This window comes from Podarcis melisellensis (assembly GCF_964234715.1).
Source record: "Podarcis melisellensis genome assembly, chromosome: 4".
Taxonomy (NCBI): domain Eukaryota; kingdom Metazoa; phylum Chordata; class Lepidosauria; order Squamata; family Lacertidae; genus Podarcis; species Podarcis melisellensis.
In genome coordinates, this window is record NC_138531.1 from 48,877,806 (window position 1) to 48,902,517 (window position 24,712).

The window sequence follows — 24,712 nt, forward strand, 5'->3', positions numbered from 1 at the left end:
CTAGGTTTGCCATCACCTTTCTCCCAAGGAGCAGGCGTCTTTTAAGTTCGTGGCTGCTGATATGTGACATTAGCGGTGTAATTTGACATGGCGCTAAGTGGGTTGTGTGCAAGCAGAACAAAATCTGCTCACGCAATAGGACTTCCTCCCCTCTAAACCTTATGGAAGTTCACCTAACTCTCCAGAGCAGATTTAGGGAGTGCAGGGAGAGAAGACCGGCTGAGTCAGTGGACCACTTCCAAGGTAGTCTACTATCAAGTAGTATATAAGTACTAAGAAATAAATAATAAATAAAAGCGATGCCAGGCCTTTATGGCGGTTATGTGCAAAGCCCAGCAGCTCCAACAGCTAACCTCTGACGAAAAATGCAAGATTGATTTTGAAGAGTTTCCAGGGTTATTGGTGCAATCCTTGGGTAACAATACTGTGCACCTTCTGCTATACTACCCACCCTCCCCAACGAAGCACATATGTACCTAAGACATACCCTTTGTTTTGAAGGATACTTTTCCACTTGTCCAAGGTGTTTCTGGCATTCTGCTAGCTGCTTCCGTGTATGTGTAATAAGCAGTGCCCATCCCTCTGCAAGGTAGGTTTTCAATGCTCCTTGAAGGTAGACTTCAGCCTTTTGAGGACTCTTCTTTTTCCTTGGGAAATGAGTCACAGACAGGGAGAGGGATAGCAGTTTACATATTTTTAAAAAATGGAAACCTTTCCTCCGCTACAAACATGAACTATAGATTAGGTAACTATAGAGCAGGTGCCTTCACTGTACTCTTTTCGGCACCTGCTGAAAACATTCTTGCTTAGACAAGCCTACCCAGATGCTTAGAAAGCCAAGATGATTTTAATCAATTTTAGTATAACTTTTATATGTTTTAAAGTATGGCTGTGAATTTTTCTCGATTTTATTGTTCTATCTTTTTGCAAACAGCATTGATTTTTATTACAATCTAGCAGCATGTAAATTTTATGCTGTAATAATGATAAATATATAGTAATAAAATAACTAATACCCTATTCAATATGCTTAACATTCATTGTCCGTGGAATGGATTGTTAGAATACCTTGAAAGCTTTTCAGGTCCCAGAGTTCTTGATAATATTAAGCTGTGTGCATATCTTGATAAAAACTACAGAGCATTTACCCCTTCCTTGTCTTAGATTCCATATCACTGTACACACACATAAAGGAATGGTGGTTAGGGATCTAATTATTAGGATAGCTAATACAATTTTGAGCACATATTTTTGCTGTTGCAGCATAGAGAAGTTAACTGGTTAACCTAGCCATTTATTTATTTTTTGTTTCCAATTATTTTTCAGAACATGTGCCTAAAACGTCTCTTAATTTCTAAGTGCATTATTTATTATTTATTTTATTAAATATATTTTCAACCTGCTCTTTATCCGAAGATCTCAGAGTGATTTATATCTCCATTAAAACCGCAGTCAATAAAGCAAGCAGATAAAAGTCCATAAAATCAACATCAAACCCCAGAGATGGTTCTTATTGTAGAGAATGACTAGAATCCCCGAAAGGCTCAGGCAAACAGGAAATGTTTTCACTTGGCACAAAAATGTTAACAAGGTCAGTGCCAATCACACTTTGAGAGAGAAGGCATTCCACTATCCGGGAACCACCAATGATGAGGCCGAATCACTTATCACCCCATAATGCATCTCTCCTAATAGTGAGACTCTGAGATGGGCCTCCCCTCCAGATCAAAGAGCCTGGGCAAGCTGGTAACAGCAGAAGCAATCCTTCACATACTTGGATCCCAAGTCATTTATGACTTTAAATTCAGCCTGGGAAAATATAGCCAGACACTGAAAATCTTCTTGGGTTGGTTTTAATGCGATTCCCCATGGCTCCCCCAGACAATACTCTGGCAGCTGCCTTCTGGCACTAATTGGAGTTTCTGGATCATTTGCATAGGCAGCCCCATGTAAACTGTATTACAGTAGTTCAGATAGTAGGTTAGCTGAGCATGAGTCACTGCAGTTGAGTTACCTCTATGCGGAAACAGATGTAGCTGACAAAATAGATGGAGTGGGAAAGAGTACTTCAAAACGCAGAATCCATCTCTGTTTCTGTGGCAGTGTTGAATCAAAGAACACTTCCAACTATATACCTGCTACTTCAAAGGGAATGCAACCCTATCCAAATCAGGGAACCTATCTAGTACCCAGGCCAAATATCTGCCTGCCCATACAGCTTCTGTCTTCTAGATGCAGTCTTATTATAGTGGCCCTCATCCAGCCTGCTGCTGCTGCTGTTTATTGCCCACCCTTCCCCCTACAGCCTCCAGACACCTTCCAGTCTCACCTTATTCCAGCAAGAAGTACTGCTGGATTTGTCAACAGCCTACACTGCTGACACCTTGCTTCCCTGATGTCCTCACCCAGCAGCTTCATATAGATACTGAAGAGCATGAGGGCGAAATGGAACCCTACAGGACCCCACAGCAGGCATGCCAAGTGGGACCTGTACATAGGAGTGGAATAACTAACAACGTATCAGAGACAATCCAGGAGGACACCATGGTTAACGGTATGAAAAGCCGAGATATCAAGGAGAATCAACAAGGATGCACTGCCACAGTCCCTCTCCCTTTCAGATTAAAAGTTTTGTTCCTTAAAAGGCAACCATTTAAAGTTTTCCTTACATATAAAATTCTGCCAGATCCTTTCCAACAAGCTTTGCTGAGCGAGATCTTCCAATGTTTTTGTACATTTCAATGGTGGCATGGGAAAGATCCTACATAAGATAAAAGAAAAGACAAGGGGCTTTAGGACAAGCTATCTTACAACAGTTCTTTCTTCCAAAACTTTATGTTTAATATATTCAGAAGCATATATCCAATGGATTGAGCACAAAGATATTTTCCAAAGTTCCTTTGGGTTTTTTGTTTTTGCACTGTTGTAAGTTGTTGATTACTTATTGAAAGTTTAGAGGAAATCTGGCAAATATTTTAAAAAGCTAATTACACATACAAGAATTCCACCATTGTATTTAGATACTGACTTTATAATCACTCAGCATCAAAATATGCAGGGCAAGAGACTATGTAAAAAGCTATATAAACAAACATTTAACCAGCCTCCATATATTCAAATATGTTATGCTCGTTATCTTCATCAGCTATGTATTTTTGAAAGTCTATCCGTTTGTTCTCTATAGGTTTGGACACCTATTGAGATATCACTATTAAACTCGCCACAAGGATTCCCAAGGTGGGATAGTAGTTTTTGCCAACTTTTGGGTGCCAACTTTTGAATCAAGACTTTGAAGATCCCTCCCGACACTGATGGTGAGCCTATACTATTTCTTAAACTAGTATAGTATTCTGCTGCAAATATTGACTGAAGACTGCACCCAATATATTATACACTCTATAAAATTTTGTTCTCTTATTTAAAGTCTACATGCAGAATATATATAGCATACTTACTAAGTAGTGATTTTCAAAAGCTTCTACAGATGATAAGGCCTCTTTCAGTTTCTTATAAGGAGATTGTGCTGTATTGGCTTCGAAAATAAAATAGGACAGATGTAAGACTTCCGTTTTCAAAAGGCAACTAAAATTAATGCAGGAAGACACCACACTGCACTTTATCCTGTGCTATATTTAAAAGAACCAAGATATTAACATTAGGCAAGTCTGGGGTTTTCTATCTATGATTCAAACTCAAACGTGGGCTTTGATTTGCTCTTATTTTAGCACATCTAGCTGATATATCAAATATTCTGTCAGTGCAAAAAAATTAGTTCTGTTGGTTAGATCATGGTGCTGATAACACCAAGATTGCAGGTTCGATCCCTATATGGGATAGCTGTCTATTTCTGCATTGCAGGGGATTGGACTAGATGTGCCTCGGGGTCCCTTCCAACTCTACAATTGTATTATTATTTATGTTAACAGGAACACAGTTCTACTCTTTATTTTCAAAGGAAATGGTGATCTTTTAAATTTTCACTGTACAGCAAGACTAAAAGTGTCATTTAAAAAACAAGCAGCGGCTACACACAGTTATCCGAAGGGATAGTACATCAAACACATAACGAGAAACTCTAATTACCAGCATCATTATGCTATTTGACTACAGAGTTACAAACTTCCTGTCCACCACTCCAGTAAGTATAGAATAAAAGAATTTCTGTGGTATTCAAAAATGGTCCAGCTACATGCATTGTGGAGAATATTAATCCCTTTTCAGTATGAACATTTTAGTAGCCAACTGTCTCTGAACATGGATAACTTTGGCAAATACTGAAGCAAACAATAGTTGTCCATCAAAAGCATGACGGACATCAAGAGAACTTATTGGGCCTTCACATAGTTTCATAAAACATTTTCTGTAAATACCTGTTTCAGGGCGTTCAGCTCCAAGTCCCGCTAGAAGATCAACTGTTCGATTAAGATCTTCTGAGTTGGGCCCATTTTCTGACACAAGACCACATAGGGACTTCAACTGCAGAAATATAAAGTTCTGACACTGTACTTCATGACAAGAGAAATGTGAAAACACTGGCTACATTTTTAACTCCCAAGTCACACAAAGAGTCTTGCAACACCTTACAAATTTATTTTGACAATCATAACGCCTCAAGAGCTGCTAAGTTTCAGTCTTTCCAGCGAATAACATCTATATTTCCAGAAAATAAATGTGAGCAACTGGTAAGAGTGGGATACCAGATGAAAGAAACCGTCTTAAACCTGACAGATTCATTTCAAACAATGTTATAAGTCACATGTATGCATCGCTGCCCCAACACCATACTGAGTTAGTCTGTTAGTTCTGCATTCTTTCTGAAACAGTAACCAACCAAATGCTTCACAGTATTTGCCTAATCTGCATAATCATGTAAAAACCCATTCCCCTGTTTGCAACCAGTCATATCCCAACATGGAGTTTATCACATGAAGGATCCAACTGCATTGTGTATCTTATAGGTCCTACACACATTGGACTGCAGACATGTACACCCCTATGCAAATACAATTGTCCAGTGTACGATGTGGAGAATAGACTGCCATGCTGAGCAGGTGGGCTAATCCCCTCACCCAATGTACCCATGAAAAACTACATTTGTATGCACATGCCAGGGTCTTGGGGGGGGGGCGGAGAGATTGTCAGCTAGACTGATGCAAGAAGTACAAAAGTTCATTATCTGGGAATGTAGCTAGTCAAATGTATCCTGGTACAGTGTTTGGTTAAGAAGTAAAATGAGTGCACTGACCTTGCAAACATTTGTCTGATCCGTTAGAAGCAGAACTTCAGTATCATATTGGCCTATCTCCCATTAAACAAAAGTTGTACTGTGATTGTAACTACAAAACTTTACCACTGACAGTTTGGCAACATGCATAACTCCCTTTATTTACCTTTTCAGTGGCGTAACTCCATAAGCCGACTGTGTGGGAGACATTGGCATCAATCTGAGACCGATCACAGCAACCTTCTATTCTCTGCAAAACCTCCAAGCAGCTCAAGAAGACCCAACAGTCCAGAGCACCAGGAGGAACAGAGACCTAAAGATAAGAACAACAAAGACATAGTTCAGACCCAACGTTTATTCTTATAAGGCAAAAAATGTATAGATTAGTACTAACGGCTTTTAACGGCGGGTTGCATGCAACACAAAGCCAGGTCTTGAGGATAATCTATCATCTCCTGCCAGACACCACAAACTTCCACACAAACTAACTAATCGCTTTCCCACCTCTACCAGCATTTCTCATCATAATAGACTTTAAATTTAAATAATAATAGCAATAATAAATATCTTTTGGTTGTAGCTATTGTTAAACGACCAGGAGTGTGAATCCTTGCTGACATACTTCAAATCACCCAGAAATCTACCCGCAGACCCCAATCTCTCTTTTGCCCACCCCGGTTTTTGGTCACTCTATAATCCAGAGCAAAACAAGGAGCTAGGGAAGAAATTTAAGCATTAAATCACTTGATGGATTAATTTACATAAACTTACTTCAAGGAGCTTTAGCTCTTGCACACAGTTGTGGAGAAGTTCTAGCGCTCGCTGAGATACCTCCCACGGTCTCTGGAGAAAGATCAACAATGTGCACTGGCGAGAAAAGAGGTAACTGCGCAGGTCTAACAGAGTGGCTTCCTGGTTCTGAATCAGTTCTCTTTTCTCCATATCTATTGGCTTACGAAGAACCAGCCCGTTCCAGCTTCGCACCGGTTGGCAGAAAAAAGTCAGCCAGTTTGCGCCATCTATGCAAAACACACACAAGTGAGAGGTAACGACACCTGGCACATTGAAGTAATGTGAATTAAGCTACACACATCCGTATGAAAGTTTTCTGTTGAATACACTTCTTATTACGGGGAAATAAAAAGTTTACACAATCAAGTGGATTATTTGTCACCCTTGGATTGCTCGAATTTAATTTTGCAAAGCCAAAGTCATCAGATCTCTTCATGGAAATGCTCAATTACACTTCTGATTTAACTACTTACCACCAGCTCCAAAGTTGACAACATACTGGGAGAACAGGGCATCCAGCTCATCATATTGCACAAGGGCATCCTCAAATTGCTGCAGCATTTCAAAGACAAAGGCCAATTCTTCCTTTTAATATATGAAGAAAAAATATGTTAATAGTTAGGGTGCAACAAAATGGAAGCAACAAAACTGTAGCAACAAAAAATGTACAGTACTTAGTATCTCCCCCGCCCCGGCAAAAATAACCGAAGACTACTCTTAGGAAATCAAGGGCCAATTTTTAAGAAAAGTCTTCACTCTTGAAAATGTGTTAATCTTGGTGGTACAAAGTGGGCACTGGTTTGCATCTTTAGATCCCTTTCCTATAAGCTCTGTGCAAGGTAACTAAAATGACTCATGCAAGAAAAATGAAACACTGAAACAAAAACTTTTTCTCATGATTTTAGCTCTATGCAACTTAAAGGAAACAGTTTAATGCAAACACACTGTTTGATGCAAGCAGTACAAGGCTAGTTTTAAAAAGGTTTATTTTTCCATAGATTGCTTTACTATACCTGGACCATAAAATATTCACAAAAACTCCATCCTGGCTCCGTCCTCTTCTCCCTCAAAGTTCTCATGTCATCCTCAAATTTGCCAAGGTTTTTGGTAAAAGACATGAGAAGCAGGGTCCTGAGTTTTGTCAAGAAGGCATTCCAGGACTCCTGAGAGCGGGAAGAGTCTTTCAAGGGGTCAGATAGCACTACACATCTGTAAGGAGGAAAGAATCATAAAATCGTACAATCATACGAGTTGGAAGGGACCCCAAGGATCATCTAGTCCAACCCCCTGCAATACAGGAATATGCAGCTGTCCCTTATGGGGGGTCGAACCTGCGACCTTGGTGTTATCAGCACCATGCTCTAACCAACTGAGCTAGATTAATTAATATTTTGGTCAAGAATGGACAAATGAAATGGGATACCAGACTTGCTAGGAGGTTACTTTCTTTTTAGCAAGAATAATGGGGAAATGGTTTTATCACTTCAGACCACCAGAGTCTCAAGGTGTTTTAAAACAATACCCTAAAAAAATAAATAAAACAAAACAAATTTAAAAGATTAAAAAGTGCTCCTCCTAAGACAAAGTGGAGGGGCCAACAAGCGACAACCCCTCTGCAGGGGAGAACCACCCAGTTTCAAGGTTTCAGTGTTGAAGGTTTTTCACAAGCAAAAACCCAAGACAGATCACTTGCACTGAAGTGTTATAAAGTAAAGAAGTAAAGAAAAAGGACACAGAGTGCTTAGAAGAGGTTTGGTCAAAAGGAACTCCTCAGAGGTACCTAAATAATATCCACATGCGGCATGATATGTGTGTGTGTGTACATACAACCTCTGTCCTCCTTCCAAAAATATCCCAATATCAGTAAAATAGGCCAGCCTGTTATCCAGGGTATCCAACTTTCCATTCTGATTAAGCCAATAAGAGAGCAGGCAGCAAAGGGATATCCAAAAACAGTGCCGCCTAAGGACACAACTTCAGCAATGGAGAGTGCAAATACGAGCTGCTTTGGTGCATCATTATTTCCTATCTAAGTGCCAAAGTGTGAGGAGAAAGACAAGGCTGAGAAAATGGCAAGACCCAAGCAAACCTGGCCTCTATTGGCAGCTCAAAAGGGGCCCTGTTAATATTAGCAATCCCACCCTCACCTGCATAGTAGCATTAGGACAAAAATAAATTTGAACAGTGCTGTATTGACATGCCCCATGGTGCAAGGATGTTCACTTGAACAACAGGACCTACCCTCCCACCTTCCCATGCACCATCCCTAAATCTGCTCTGGAGGGTTGGGAGAGCGCCAGAACAGGAATCACTGCACTGGCCAAATGTTCTCCTTAGCACTATATTGGATTCCATCCCCTGCTTCCCATCAAAAGGCAGAAGCCTCTTGGGTGGACATTTCTTGCTGGCCCAGCTTTCTTCCAGAGGAGGAATCACAGAATTCAAGTCCAACCCCCCGCAATGCAGGAATCTTTTGCCCCCTGTGGGGCTCAAACCCGTGACCCTGAGATTCTTTAAGAGTCTCATGCACTGCCAACTGAGCTCGACTTAAATCTTTGCCACTTTGCTCTTTTCCCGGTTGAACAAGAATGTGAATTTTCATTTGGAAAGTTTTATGAAAGTGGTCAAACTGGAAGAAAGCCAATAGACTTATTTTTTGTTTCAAAATATTCTGAAATATTTTCTTTCACCAGCCAATTTTGCAACACTCACCAGTTACAAAACCCTGTGGTTTCTTCCTATCAAATGATTTCTAAGCATGGACTCCATGGAACTTCAACTTTGTGACCAATGACTTACACCCTAAGAAACTATGTGATTTGTTAGAGAGTAACAACAAGAGCTATTTCCACTGCAGGTTAAGTGTATGTTTTAAAGGTAAGGTAAAGGGACCTCTGACCATGAGATCCAGTTGCGGACGACTCTGTGCTTGCGGCGCTCATCTCGCTCTATAGGCCAAGGGAGCCAACGTTTGTCCGCAGACAGCTTCCGGGTCATGTGGCGAGCATGACTGTATGTTTTATCCAAGTGCTAATTGGTCTGAGTTTTAAAGACAGGCTAGAGTACAAATGTACATATATAAATATAAAAGTGAGCTGCCTCTGCCTTATTTCCACCAATTCCCCACTTCCTCTTGTCCTACATGTCAGGCCTTTCCTGAGTGCCCCCTCAGGGAGCACTGAGGCTGCAGTAGCATAGTAGAAGCCATTTTGGCATATAAACAACATAGGAATGAATGGATGAAGGAAGGAACAAACAAACAAAAAAACAAAAAAACAAACAAACAACAGTGCAGGGAACTGTTTTGAGCGTTCTTGTGCAACTGCAGCACTGAATAATGCCTAGTATGGAATCCTCTCAACTAATGTGGTATGTCCAGGTTTCTAATAAGCCCTTGTATACATATTCACACACTATATCGTTCTATAGCATGTGTTCCAAGTTACAAAATAAGTACAAACTAAAGGACTACTTCACATGTATTAGAATCATTCTTAAAATAAGCAAGCAATTTTAAATCAGAGGTGTGGAACCTGTGGAGAGCCCAACATTGCTTGATTACAATTTCAATCATCCCCAGCCACTTACTGAGGCTGACAGGAGTTGGAGCCCATGAATACCTGAATAAGTATCAGATCACTTGCAGAACAAGGTTATCTTTTACCCTCTCATAACTTACTAGGAAAAGTTGGTTTGTTGATAAATTCTAGATGATATCATTTAGAAGAGACTCAGAGTAATAACAAATATTCTTTCTAAGAGCTGCCACAAAGATACAAAATTTAAGCCATGTTTGACAGTATAACAATCTTAGTTATCTAGGATCCAAATTGTTTTTATAAGCATGCTGACAAGCACTAGACTTCTATGATGTTGGCAACATGCAAACATAGTATCTGAAGCAGTCTCCCAGCATCTCTAATGGCAGGAACGGATCGAGCTCTGAAGCTTCTCTTCCCCACTACTTTTGGATATAACAAGTGTCCAAGCTTACATTGCTAAGATACATTGTGGATCCCAACTCTCACCAGCCCCAAATAGTACACCCAATGGTCAGAATGATGGGAGCTGCACTCCTGCAACATGAAGAGGGCCCAAGATGCCCCACCCTTTCCTCAGATGAAAGACTATCAAAAGTTGTCCAGCTACAAATACAATAAATAAAAATTCTTAAGCTCCAGAATTACTTACCTGTCACTCTGCTTGTTACAGAAGTCGTTTCTTATTTTATCTACTATAGATGTTCGGGGAAGGATGTTTGTTTTGTTTTTTTTCTTGGCATCACACTCTACCACTACAATTAACCAATCCATAGAGCTGTGAACTTTCAGAACATTCTGCCACTTGGTGATGTCATCTTTTACTGTAGCTTTGTAGACTTCTGTGTCCTAAGGATATAAAAGATTAAACACAACATCAGGTTTACTGAAACATACTTGAAATGCTTTTTCCTGGAACGCCAGAGGGTGGGGAGTTCTAAAACTATCAAACTGAATTGGGGTGGGGGGCTCTAGTATTTTCACTTGACAGATCTCTCTGTAAAAGTGTTTTCAACAGTTTACTTTAAATACACACTGTTAACACTAGTTTTGCTAACTAGATGAGGCATAATTCTAGTTGGCACAGAGTTCCCCTTGCCCATGAGTTTAATAAGTTCACCCACAAACTATAAGAGAATGAAAAGCTAACTACAAATTACCTAGCTGTTAGTTCATGTTTTAAAACACACACCCGTACTTACACAGCATTCTGTCCAATATATATGGAGAAAGGGAAATGTCAGAAGAGCTTTGTTCCCTTCTTTAGGTAGTAGCTCTTCTTTAAATTGTACAAAATTAGATTCCAGATGAATCATCTTAGGAGCACGCCCATAAGATCTGAATAGTATATAGAACACAGATATTACTACACACAGAGCAAAGCTGAGAAAAAGAAAGCATATATTGGCTATGGTAAGATGGCAATACTCAGTTCAGAAATCCAGATGCAGTAGTACAATGTATTTAAAAATTGTGTAAACTTATCTTCTCTTACAAAAAGCAAATCTGAACTTACACAAGTTTTTAATGGAAGACATTTCATTTTTTGTTTACCATGAACCTTTTGAACAGTTAGAATAGGTAAATCCCTCATTTTCAAGTGATTTCTATTTACATTCTTCTATTATCTTAACACATATTCTATTCTGAAACAGGAATTATGTTTGCAGCATCCACCCAAAACTTTTAGCCAGAATAGTTATACTTTTAAGACAATGAGACAGGACAAAGTAAAAGGTGTAACAATTAATTGCGAGCTACTTCAAACCTCTGAAAACTTGCAATGTCTATTCCTTCTAAGTTTCTAAACTCATCTCAAGTCTTGTTAAGAGACTGCTAGAGGGCATCATTGCACTGATTCCTTGCCCAACGCATATAATGAAGAAAAGTGGAACTACCTTCTCCATTCCATGGGCTCTCTTGGGAGTTGCTGGGAAAGTGTTGGATACAGAGAACTGAAGAGATTCTGATCACCAGCACCTGAGAAACAAAAATATAAAATTCTGATTATTGTGACTATTATCCATTTAAGTTTCAATTATTAGACATTTTTTACAATATACCTTAGCTATTGCCAGGTGTTGAACAAGAATCTAAAGACAACATATACACATTAGGGGTTGTATTCAACATAGTTCTAAGGTGAACGTCCCATCAAGGTAAGGATTTCTCGTTGCGTAATAGAACATTATCCCCTTCTCCTCCCACTGCGCCGCCTAAAATCTGTTCTGGGTGTCTCCCAATACCTCAGAGCAGATTTGGGGATGGCATTGAGGGCACGGGGAATCCCACTGTGCCAATGCTGATTCCTGCAACACCGCAACTAAGTTCACATAGAAGAAACATCTCAATATTGGATAGGTCACTTCCTAGCTCAGAGAATGGTTCTGACTAATATATATATATATATATATATATATATATATATATATATATATATTTGCTTTCGTAGATTTTCACGGGTACAGGAATGCAGGTTTTGGTGTCCTCGGGTGTCTTCCCGTGTAAAAGTTGGGGTGTCTAGGCGACGTTTCAACGAGGTCTGAAGATGACGAGTGAGACCTCGTCGAAACGTCGCCTAGACACCCCAACTTTTACACGGGAAGACACCCGAGGACACCAAAACCTGCATATATATATATATATATATATATATATATATATATATATATATATATATATATATATGCTTTCGTAGATTTTCACGGGTACAGGAATGCAGGTTTTGGTGTCCTCGGGTGTCTTCCCGTGTAAAAGTTGGGGTGTCTAGGCGACGTTTCGACGAGGTCTCACTCGTCATCTTCAGGCTGGTGCTTTCGGCTTCTTGTTACTGGAACAGAGCAGGATCTCAGTGTTTGAGTTCCTATAAATACTGTTGAGGGGGTGTGGTGTATAGCCTCCAATGTTCTGGGCAGAGAGGAAGTTCTCAGGTTAGTGTGCCTTTTCTTCTTTTGTTCCTTAATTACTTGAGGGATATCTTGAGTGATTTCTTGAGTGATATCCTGAGTACCACTTAGGTGGGTCATTAGGTGTGGATTAGTTGCTAAAGTCTTTGTGTCTTGACCTCTTGAACTTTGTGAAGAGTTTTTCTGAGAAGATGGCTGTACTGCACTTAGTTGTGCTCTGGCTTGGCTTCGTGTATAGGGGCGAGCTGTGGTTTTGTGGCCTGTGTCAGCCAGATCTGTGTAGGGATTGCAGGGGGGTGCAGCATCCGGAGGTGCCACCATGGTTTGGCTACTGGATGGTGTCTGTAATTTATCTGTGGAGAGGGTCTGGGTTTGGGTCTGGTGTGGTTGATTGGTGATGGCGTTCTGTGTGCCTCTGGATCTGGTGTCAGTTTTTGTGGGGAGGGCTAATTTCCAGATGTCTGGCAAGCGGGATGTGTCGTCACGCTTGTTCATGTTGTGAGGGTGTTTCTCTATCTCGATGGCTTCCATGATTATTCTCTTGTGGTGATGTTCCATGTTAAAGAGCAATTTGGAATCTGCAAAATTAATTTCGTGTCCTGTTTCTTTCATGTGTTGGAAAAGAGAGGAAGTTTTTTCTTCTTTTTTGACGGCATTCTTGTGTTCTGCGATACGTGCATTTATTCGTCTGTTTGTTTGTCCAATGTACGTGACTCTCATCTCCAGAACCAAACGCCTGGCTGACAAAGACCACTTGACAACTGAGTTACAGAATCTCTCAAATGTGTTAATTGCCAATGGATACCAGCAAAACAGGGTTACGAAGCTAATCCAAAAAGAAACACCCCCCAAAAACCAAGACACAGAAGAAAACAATGGCATGGCCCTCCTTCCTTATATCAAGGGCACTACAGATAAAATTAGCAAAATCCTCCATAAACACAATATCAAAACAGCCTTTTGCACCAACCAAAAATAGCCAATATCCTCAGAAACCCCAAGGATAAAATCCAGTTGGAAAACCAAGGGGTCTATGAAATACCCTGCAAAGTCTGCCCAGCCACGTACATTGGACAAACAAACAGACGAATAAATGCACGTATCGCAGAACACAAGAATGCCGTCAAAAAAGAAGAAAAAACTTCCTCTCTTTTCCAACACATGAAAGAAACAGGACACGAAATTAATTTTGCAGATTCCAAATTGCTCTTTAACATGGAACATCACCACAAGAGAATAATCATGGAAGCCATCGAGATAGAGAAACACCCTCACAACATGAACAAGCGTGACGACACATCCCGCTTGCCAGACATCTGGAAATTAGCCCTCCCCACAAAAACTGACACCAGATCCAGAGGCACACAGAACGCCATCACCAATCAACCACACCAGACCCAAACCCAGACCCTCTCCACAGATAAATTACAGACACCATCCAGTAGCCAAACCATGGTGGCACCTCCGGATGCTGCACGCCCCCTGCAATCCCTACACAGATCTGGCTGACACAGGCCACAAAACCACAGCTCGCCCCTATACACGAAGCCAAGCCAGAGCACAACTAAGTGCAGTACAGCCATCTTCTCAGAAAAACTCTTCACAAAGTTCAAGAGGTCAAGACACAAAGACTTTAGCAACTAATCCACACCTAATGACCCACCTAAGTGGTACTCAGGATATCACTCAAGAAATCACTCAAGATATCCCTCAAGTAATTAAGGAACAAAAGAAGAAAAGGCACACTAACCTGAGAACTTCCTCTCTGCCCAGAACATTGGAGGCTATACACCACACCCCCTCAACAGTATTTATAGGAACTCAAACACTGAGATCCTGCTCTGTTCCAGTAACAAGAAGCCGAAAGCACCAGCCTGAAGATGACGAGTGAGACCTCGTCGAAACGTCGCCTAGACACCCCAACTTTTACACGGGAAGACACCCGAGGACACCAAAACCTGCATATATATATATATATATATTTGCTTTCGTAGATTTTCACGGGTACAGGAATGCAGGTTTTGGTGTCCTCGGGTGTCTTCCCGTGTAAAAGTTGGGGTGTCTAGGCGACGTTTCGACGAGGTCTCACTCGTCATCTTCAGGCTGGTGCTTTCGGCTTCTTGTTACTGGAACAGAGGCTCTGTTCCAGTAACAAGAAGCCGAAAGCACCAGCCTGAAGATGACGAGTGAGACCTCGTCGAAACGTCGCCTAGACACCCCAACTTTTACACGGGAAGACACCCGAGGACACCAAAACCTGCATATATATATATATATCTACGATCTATAATGTCTTTGTCCACATGTTCCAAGCACTCCATTCTCTCTCTCTCTCTTCCACCAGGTTGTCAGGGTTTGCCTCCTCTCAGCACTCCACAAAACTGAGTTTTTGTGGAGATGTTCAGGGGCTCTTTTACCCCTTAGGGCTTTTTCCCTGCATAATTTTTGTACTTGGGTGTAACTCTGAATTATTCCAAGCCTGTACTTCTCTCTTGCATGTAGATGGCGTGATTTTGTCTACAAAAGCCTGAACACAGGAAGAGTCAGTATTAATATATGAAGTAAAATCATAATCAGTTGATAACTGATATTTAATTGGCTGCACTAAAAGTTTTCTAAATCCTACCATGCCTATCATTTCAGAACATGCTAGATTTTGGCACAGGAAAAAATTACTGCAGCTTTGAGCTCTAATGGTGCAATTTGAATGTTTTTATTACCGTATTTAAAAAATCTGGGAAAAGTAATGGTAGAAAATGATCAGCTCTGTAATTTTTCATTAGAAACTGTCCTTCCAACTACATTTTGCAGAGTACTTAAAACTGTAATAGCTTTTAAAACTTTGATTTGGAGGAAATGGATGCTGAATAGGAAAACTGTTTCTCATACCACATCATTTATGCTCTCCTTTTCCATCAGACTATGAGTCCAATGAAAATAAAATGCATGTGCAATAATCATCTCCCTATTTCTTCAAATAAGTTTCTGTCAGGAGCAGCGATATTCAGCTTACTATTATCTTTGCAATTATCAAGTAAGAGCCATTGCCAACATGTTAGAGATTCTCCAAATCAGTGTACTTCAGACTCTCTGCCAATAAAAGATTCACGTTATGCCAGAATAATATTCTGCTCTGGCAATCCCTTGGATTTTAAAGAGACTAGTCATTGTCCTTCTGCAAACAGTTGAGAATGCTGGGGCTGTCCTGCCACCAGGTCTTTTAAATCAGCTACTGCACAGGGTGTTTTAAATCTCTTTTAGCTCTTAATTGTTTTACTCTCTGCTACCTGGGTTTTCAGCTACATCATATTATATTGTTTTCGTTATTAATTTTTAATTTGGCTTATTCCCCGAAGTAAACTGCCCCAAGAATTCTGTTATAAGTACGCCTATAAATAGTGAACAATAATGAAGTCAGCTATTACAATAGTGCTCCAATACTGTAGTCTTTTTCACAGGTAGGGGAGGGAAGGAGTAAAATACAGGGTTATGATGAGAAAACAAGGAAGAAAGCACAGAGTGGCTGTGTATCAGTTAAAGGGCAGATAGGATTACAAAGTTATTTTGCAAGGCTGGCAGATTAGGCTTTGGGAACAGAGGTTCATTAATGTTAAGTAAGGATTAACATAAAAGTTGTGGTCTTCCTGTAATAGTGGGAATGAGCACAAAGAGATATCTGAGTGATCAGTGGGATGTTCTAAACAAGGCAACCACAAAGCTGGAAAAGCAGGCAGTGGCACTTAGCATTTTGTCGGAAAAGAAGTGTAGCAATGTCGCCTAAGGCTGGGTTTGAAAACATCCTCTGTGTGAAACAAACCTCCAAAATTATGCATATAGAAAAAGCTACATAATTTATTCTATTGGCAGAGGCCAAGAAGGAGCTATGGGCTGGAAGGTTACAACTACACAACTTGGAGAACTAACTGCACAAACAGTTTTACACTAAATCCAAATGCCGTAGCAAAGAACACCAAGATGGATGGAAAACTTAAGAAAGACTGAACATCAGGTGCTGCATGTTTGACAACTGCTCCTACATTTTCTGCTAAAAGTCCCGTAAAAAAAACACAAGTCAAAGATTGGCACTTTGACACCACCTTTTGTTTACTTTTGTTTTTTTCAGCTAAAATAATCCCTAAATCATCTTGTAATAAATTAATGCATCTCAAATTTTCAAATAATGCACAATTTCCATTTTGGACTTTCTCACCAGCTATTTGCAGATAATGGACGAAACTGTCAACTAAGGTTTTAAAATTATGTCCCGACAATTTCTATGGGAGTCTTTAAAACCATCTCGTTTAAAAAACATTACTAAAAAGCATTAGACATATTCCCCGAGTGCATGGGGGACTTTTCCACAGAGTAATAAACTGCTGCATGTTCCCAATATGGGTTTGGAGGTCACCATGTGACACTTAAGGACACTTAAGGTCTTATGCAATCAAAGCTAGTTCCCTTTTGCTGTGAAGCAGCAAAGTGCTGGTATACAACCTATCAGTGTAACACACGTATGTGAGCGGTTCCTTACTGGAACACATTACCTCAGGCTTCTCAACATTTCCCTTAGACCCAGTTGCTATAGCCATCACCACTTACTGACAGGAGAGGATGTGAGATGCCTGATTAGTTTCTTATTCTTGCTTTGAGATGGTATCACTCCACCAACCCCGCCCCTCTTAAACCCAGGGCAAACTTTGGCAAATGCCAGTTCTCTAGCTGGGCCCACCATCATTATTCCTACCACCATCAATATAGCTCAGTTCAGTAGTAGAGGGTACTGGAAGGGGTGCATGGTATAAATAAATTCACTAGCATTCCCATCTGAATTACACTCATTGAAAGCAGTGTTTGAAATCAGTCCGAAACCACTTTAAACCCAGTGAAGATGCCTGGGCATCAGGAGGTGCATGCCTGGAGACTGTTTCCACACATTAATAACCCATCCTGTAGAATTCTATCAGATATATTTTATCTGCACAATCAGAATGAATTTCTAAAACTCTTTTTCTGAGCAGCCTGAGCAGCAGTAATCAGCATTAAGAAAAAAGGCAGGAATAGGCCAATATATATATATGGACTGTTCCTGGATCAAGTGACTTTTCTCCTTTAAGTTCTCAAAATTCTTAACCTAGCTCATGGTTGGCATCTGAACTAACCCAATGTTAAACTGATAATTACAGTCAGTAAATCATTTGAAGAATACGACTTTATAGAGCTGTCTTGCCGAGAAATGGCAACTAGGCATTCCGTTTTGGCAACTGTAACCGTGGTTTAACCATTTTGGCGCCTAGCTTATATATCCGAGTTTCTAACACTGGCATGCACAACAGGAGCAAAGAACCCTGTGGTGTAGCTGCCTGGTTATTGCAGGGCTGATATGGAGAGAGCAATACAAATCTAGGAATCAACACTCAGCTGCTGCTGCTTCCCCACCTTAATTCCTTCTCCCTCCTTATTTTCAGACATCATGATATATTGCTATATTGCTATAGCAATATTGCTATATAGCTGGTGATATATCATGATGTTGAAATCCTGATATTGCCAAGCCCTGGTGAGAATCAAAATGCTGGCAAGATGGTCTGATCCAGCAGGACTCTTAAAGCTGTTATGATACATCAAGTGTACTTTGCTCACGGTGCATACACTGGGAATCGGCTATAAATGTCAAGAAAACGGACATTTGCCCTACATTTTGCTATGAGGACAAGACAATAACGAAACACACAAATTACTGTTCCGCAAACAGAAAAGTTTATTGCAGAAGGGAATGCAATCCAACGGATGCTCCCCATGGAGGAAAGGGAGGCAATTTTCTCCAATTCCCCCTATCAATCCCCCACATTATCTGACATAGAGGGGATCCCCAAATCTCCAGAGCAGATTTTCAGGGGGCAAGGAGAAGGAGGAATCAGCAAAAAAAAATCAGCTCCCCACCCACTTCCTCTAGCAGTAGGTTCCTGTAAGCAAATTACATTCACAGGAACTCTGGACTCAGGCCACTATGTGTTAGTCACCAGAGGAGGAGGGGAGGAGAAATCAGCAGTCAAATATATTTACATTTGCAATAGAACAGAAACAAGTAATAATATATAGCATAGTAGACAACTCCAGATGTTGCTGAACTCCATCAGCCAATGGTCAGCAATAATGGAAGCTGGAGTCCAACAGCACCTGGAGGGAACCACACTGTGCTAGCCGTCTTCTTATAGTTCAACCAGCAAGCCCTGGAAGCTCTCACCCTAGCAGGGAGCACTGCAATTGCTGCCGCCACCAGCAAGCCACACATGCACTTCTTTGTTGTGTCTCAGGACTCAGGTGTGCCTGGGTTTGCAAGGCCTTCAACACAGCAGGTTTGAAACAGGTACGTAGAGTAGAAGTTTTGTGGTGAAGTGGTAGCTAGGTCATATGTTATTTGAAATTTGGTCATAATCAGGCTTGAGGATCAAGTCCCTAGCCTGTACAACCATGGTACAGGGGCATTCATTAGTTTTGCTGCCCCAAAACTCTCCAAAACGTAGGCATCATAATCCTTCTGAACACACCAGGCTTTAGTGACCGGATTAAATTAGTACAGTATTTGATAGCTCTACACTGATATTTTAAATGTGTACTATTTTTGTATTTGGTTCTAGTGGGATTTTATTTTATTCTGCTGCTTTTTGTGTTATATGACTGATTTTACCACTGCTTTTTATGAAAACTGTGTTGATGTTTCATCTTAATGCTCTGTTAAGAAAAATGTTAGTCTGCAGACTAGCTTTAGGTTTCTTGTACTATTTTTATGAAAAGTTTGTGCTACTAGTGTTTTCAATGATAAGATTAGATTTTCTTAAATTGACTGTATTATGTTTCAGGGCTGCAAGTTGCTTTAGATGCTCTTTGGCAGAGATATGATTCATGAACGAATACATAAAACAGTACTGTCTGACCAAAATACCTGAAACAGAACTGGCTAGAAATCTAAAAAAGATTTTGAGACTTCCGGGATAGCGCGATCCGGTAATGGCGGATTCCCTCCGAGCTCCGGAGGGAATCGGCTCCGCTGAGGACGGGTCTTGCCGTGCCGGCGACACGGGGACCCTTAAAAACCGCAGGCGCTGAAGCCTGCGGACTTGGTGACTCGGTGGGCACCTTAAACGCCCTCCCCGACCCGCGAAGAGCCTTTTTAAAGGCTGCGGAGTGGACTGGGGTGCGGCGCGGTGCTGAGAGTCCATCGCTACCTCGGCGGAGCGAAGCCGCGAGCCATGGCCGGAGAGCGCTGTCTTCCTTCCTGAAATTTGGACTGAAATAAAGAACCCGTGAGTAAAATGGAAATTTGATACTAAAATTTTACCTTTGATCGGAGTACGACCGGGGGATGTGCTAAAAGGAAGTCCACACTCCCCCCCCCCACAAAAAGATTTAAGCAAGGAGAGAAGCACTGAGGTGGAAAGACTTTTGTGCTTAGAAAGATAACTCGCACGAATTGGATTAAAAAGCTATTGTGCTGGAGAGGAGAGAGGAACATTAGAAGTTTTTATGTAATTCCCCCCCCCCCATTCTGGACCCGGGAGGGTCCTGCGTGTGAGCCTGAGGAAAAGGAGAAGAAAGTTTGACAGCTGTCAAAAGAGCTGTCAAACGGGCGATTAAAGGCTGGAATTGAGATACTTAGAAAATCTTTTTTGGATTAAAGGCGACATATTGTATCTGAACTGACTGGAAACAAAGTATTTGTGAATAACAAAGTAACGAACTGTTGGAAAAAGAACTATTGGACTGGTAATCCCCCTGGAGGGAACTAAAGATATTGCAATGGCAGCAGAAGGAAAATTACTGGCAGAGATTGAAAGGATGTTCTTTCTCGTGGGAATTCTACAAGAAAAGACTGCAGATATGAGCAAACAACTCGTGACCTTGAATCTGAAATTGTGCAACTCTGCTGACGACAAAAAGTTGGGAAACAACCCGGCAGCCGAAATAGAAGAGACAGCTTTGGAAATAGGGGGAGAGGACGAAGAAGAAGGAGAGGACGTTCAGAGGGAAAGTACCAACCAAAAGCCTACAGCTTCAGAAAATAAAGGACTTGATGAACAGGACCAGTGTACCGTAAATTTGCAAAAGGAGAGAAGGACAAAGGAAGAAGCCCCTGGAACATTTGAAATACTGGAACATAGAAGAATAAACAAACATGATTGGGACTTCTTCCTCAAGTTTGAGTATGGTAGACTGGCAGACCCTTGGTGGCAATTGCTATGGACTGACTCGGTGGAAGGAAAGAACAAGTATGATTGGGACCCCTTCTTTAAGTTTGAGCATGGGAGACTGGCAGATCCTTGGCAGCAAATGCTATTGACTTTGGCGGAAGGAAAGAAGAAGGAGCTTGGGACACAACTCCTTCGAGAATTGAAGGCCAATAAGCAACAAAATAGACGGGGAAAGACTAACTGGGGCTTGAGAGCCTCGGATGTGAGAAATCCGGGCTGAGACTGTTTTTTTAGAATAGTAATGTGGAAAGGGACAGAAACTGGGCCAGGGAGGGAGGGGGAGAGTAGAATAGTAAGAATTTTTGATTTATGATTTTTTAATTTAGATATGTTTTGTTTAATATAAAAAGGGAGGATTCGTGTGAGAGAAGATAGGTCGACCTTAGAGAAAGGAGTTATTGTGTAAAAATTTATAAGTAAATTTGAGTCTAACAAGAGATGCTAAATATAAAGAACAGAGGATAACAATATAATAGAGAGAAGAGGAAATAACTTGCTGAATTAACTATAGAAATTGGAATGTGGGAAGGAGAGATGTGGGGAAGTCAAGGAAAGAGGGTAATGAAAATTATATATGTATTGTTCTGTGTTTGGTGTCTGTGTGTGTGTGTTTGTCTATAAAAATTTGAAAACTCAATAAAAATTTATATAAAAAAAAGAAATCTAAAAAAGATTTAACATTACTTTTAGGTGTTTTCTCTTTATTTGAAAGCATTAAAGGAGGACATACATCATCAATTTCATTCTTGCACATTTGTAAAACCGATCACTGAGCAAGTGATTGTGAAGGCAATGTTGCAACACTACATGCAAAATACCTACATACTGAGAATAATAAAAAGGGCACAAAGACTAGTTTACAGAAGAACAGACAGGAGCACTCCAAATGCAAAAATAAAAGCACTCAGTATCTATTACATTCCAAGAAATAGATATTTTCTGTTGATTTCAACTATTGACATTATTGGTAGCAATAGATAAAAATAGAATTTTTAGCATTCCCCTGAAGAATTTCACAGCTCAACCTAAGAAGTTTACAACAACTTGGTATTTCACCTTTTCTGAACAGTCTGCAGAAGTGCAGCACACAGAGGAGTAGCATTCCTCCACAGTCTCTTCTTATCACCCCTGTATACTTGAGTGTTCTATATTTGGCGCTTTATATGTGCAATGTGAAAATCTCAAATGGGAATTTTGGTTTAGAGAGGCCGTTCCAATTTCAATGTTAAGTCTATGGTTCCTGGACCGACCTTCTCTCATATAGTAGCTTAACAGCTAATTGTTGTCCCACATCAGATTTAATTGCTGAAATACAGGTTTGTAGGGTACACAGTCAACAAGATTAATAAGAGAAATGTATATTATCAGTTTCTAGGGACAAGATGTCTAACTGGAGGCAATGGAGAAAAATCTTACACCGAACACGTGGGATACTCACCGGTATTCTTGCACCAAATTCATTTCTCATAAGAAGAGCTCCTGAAAAGGTGGCACACAGTAAGCCTGCAACTTATGCACATAAAACTTGTGTGCATTCAGCTCTATGTGTTTGGAAGAATTAAAAGGGGGTTGGATGGGAGTGGGTATCTGGGGGGAAAGACTTTGGCAATTATACCTGCCACTACATCCAATGTGTTTCAATTATACACAATTTTGGCTTTAGGCATGAATCGCAGAATATACCCCCTGTGTAAGCTGAGGCTTACTGCACTGACACTGTAAAATAAATAGACTACCAGTAGTGTCATCTGTTACACAGGGGCAAGCCGGGATATGTGCCTAGCAGCCACTCTCCTGCCTCCTCCTGCTTACTGTAACTGGTCCTTTCAGAACAAATGATCTTATAATAAGTGTGATGAGTGATGATGAAGAAGCAGCACCCCTACAAAATAGGAGTGCTGGATGTTCTTCCTCCAGTATTCTGCACTGCTGGCATGTTCTGCCAGCAGTGCTCTGCTTCTGTTCATGGTATACTATCATTGCACGTGGCTTCTGTCTTTAAATATAAAATTTACCTATTTAGTATCAACTTTACTCCACTGGTGTAGTGAAGGCTGAGGATTGAAATTTTCAATTTAAAAATCCAGAGCACTCTAGGAGAAGCTAGGAACTGCCTATGGGATAACTTGTTTACAACACAGCAAGAGGCTTCTAGCATGAGCCCAACCATGGTTTAAAGGTTTTTATGAATGAACCAAACATACAGTTTCGTTCTATTCACGTCCCCAAGCAAAGCAAATTCCAAAGAAACAGTCTGTTCCTTTTGGATGATTACTGGAAACTTACATCTGTACAATTCGATTTATGTACATGGGAACAACTGAGCAGGTATTACAAGGCTGGAGAAGCAAGAAAAACAGCAGGAAATACTTGCCTCTGAGCTGCCACACCCTAAATCCCCCGAACTGATTTGCCAACCAGTGATCTCTTTTCAGCCTTTCAACTGGATCCAAAACTCAAAATGTCTGAGTTTTCAGATTTACTGCTCCACACAAGCTCACATTCAGTTGGCAAGTCAGTTTCATAGTCTCTTTACACTGTGAAAGTGGGCATGTGAACTTACCAAGCCAATGTTACGTGCTGACAATTAACTTTCATGGAAAGTCGTCAAATCATGCCAAATGTAAAGGAACAATGTGAACAACAGAACAGCATGGATCATCATCCCATTAACATTTAACCAAGCATTCCATTCCAGAGGGAATGTGCAAAATTAATGGATTCTTGTTCAGGTCTGCCGAAGATTCCATGAGTTGCCATGCCCATCTCTTGGAGCAGCTGAGGTGGTTGACTATTGCTGCTAAGCTTTGTAAGTGATTTCAGTTCTGTATTGTTTTATTCAATGTATTGCTATATACCTTTATGTCGTTAGTCACCCTGTGCTCCTGTTTGGAGGAGGATCATGATACAAAAACAGCGTAATAAATTATAAATTAAGAAAGATGCATTTTAAAAAAATATTCTGTTTTACTAGCAGGCGCTAAACTGACACACAGAAAATAACTCAGATAAATTTTCTCATAGGACACAACAAAGTTAATAAGACAAATCCAGCAGACACAGCATGGCTGTAACAGAATCAACATCCTGGGGTGCTCAAAAAGAATCCACTCTATGAGTTTACGTAATCAGAAATCAATGTTTTCGTGTCTGTAATTTTCCAACATCTAATATCTAAACAGGCCCACTAGGACAAATCTCTGCCTTTGCCAGCTTGCACAACTTGCTGAAAATCTGAGTTTTAAACTTTTGAACAGTACACTAAGAGTAGAATCTAAGATTTTCTTCCAAGGGAGTGTTTTTGGAAAGACTCTCATGTGCAAACCCACAGGGAAGTAAAAGGCCACATAGATTTTTCCAGCAAAGACTCACATGCAAGAAACAGCATTCCAGAAGCACTCCCAGTGAGAAAACATTACACTAGGTTCACACCAAACCGAAGAATTCAAATAGGCTAAAAATAATGTTGAGCTCGTACCATTTAGTAGTAGCATCTAGGAATTTGAAATATTTCTTCTGAATATGTACTCAAAAATTACTGCTATAGTGGGTGGTAAATGAGCCTACCTACATTTAAAGCCAGCATTATGCCTCTTTGTTTGGTCCTAACTTTCATTCATTTCAAAGCTGCCACATTTTAAGTTTCAGCCGCAGCTCTTCCAGTTCAGATACAGGACCGTGTTTGGTAGAACTGTTCATGACCCCATTGCTATCGTATAACCCCTTGACTGGAATTTCAAAAGGGTTTCATTTATTTCTACTTTACCTTCAGTGCTAATCTGAGCTCGTACAATAAATTAACTTTCTGGACACCAATGGTTCATCTAATTAGTGAATGGCAAATAGCTTTGAACATAATTAAGAGATGAACCAATGGCCCAAAACCCCAAACAGAGCTAAAGTTTCTTCTCCTTAGTACAGGCAACTCCCACTTTGTGTGTGTTCAAGGCACGTGCAACTGCTGATGTGCACACCATTTTCAGTCCTGAGAGTGGGTGGAGG

General features: G+C 40.5%; 1 protein-coding gene across 1 annotated transcript in view; it reads right to left on the minus strand.

Annotated features, from left to right (window-relative positions):
• The window catches only part of TRAPPC10 (trafficking protein particle complex subunit 10), a 49,431-nt gene that overhangs the window by 17,258 nt on the left and 7,461 nt on the right, over nt 1–24,712 (minus strand). The window contains exons 2-12 of the mRNA XM_081909239.1: nt 11,454–11,535; nt 10,758–10,893; nt 10,208–10,404; nt 7,030–7,225; nt 6,490–6,601; nt 5,996–6,243; nt 5,391–5,537; nt 4,371–4,476; nt 3,456–3,532; nt 2,670–2,761; nt 507–647 (exon numbers count right to left, since the gene is read on the minus strand). Of these exons, the coding sequence (XP_081765365.1) occupies nt 507–647; nt 2,670–2,761; nt 3,456–3,532; nt 4,371–4,476; nt 5,391–5,537; nt 5,996–6,243; nt 6,490–6,601; nt 7,030–7,225; nt 10,208–10,404; nt 10,758–10,893; nt 11,454–11,535 (1,534 nt within the window). The remainder of the gene's footprint in view (nt 1–506; nt 648–2,669; nt 2,762–3,455; nt 3,533–4,370; nt 4,477–5,390; nt 5,538–5,995; nt 6,244–6,489; nt 6,602–7,029; nt 7,226–10,207; nt 10,405–10,757; nt 10,894–11,453; nt 11,536–24,712) is intronic.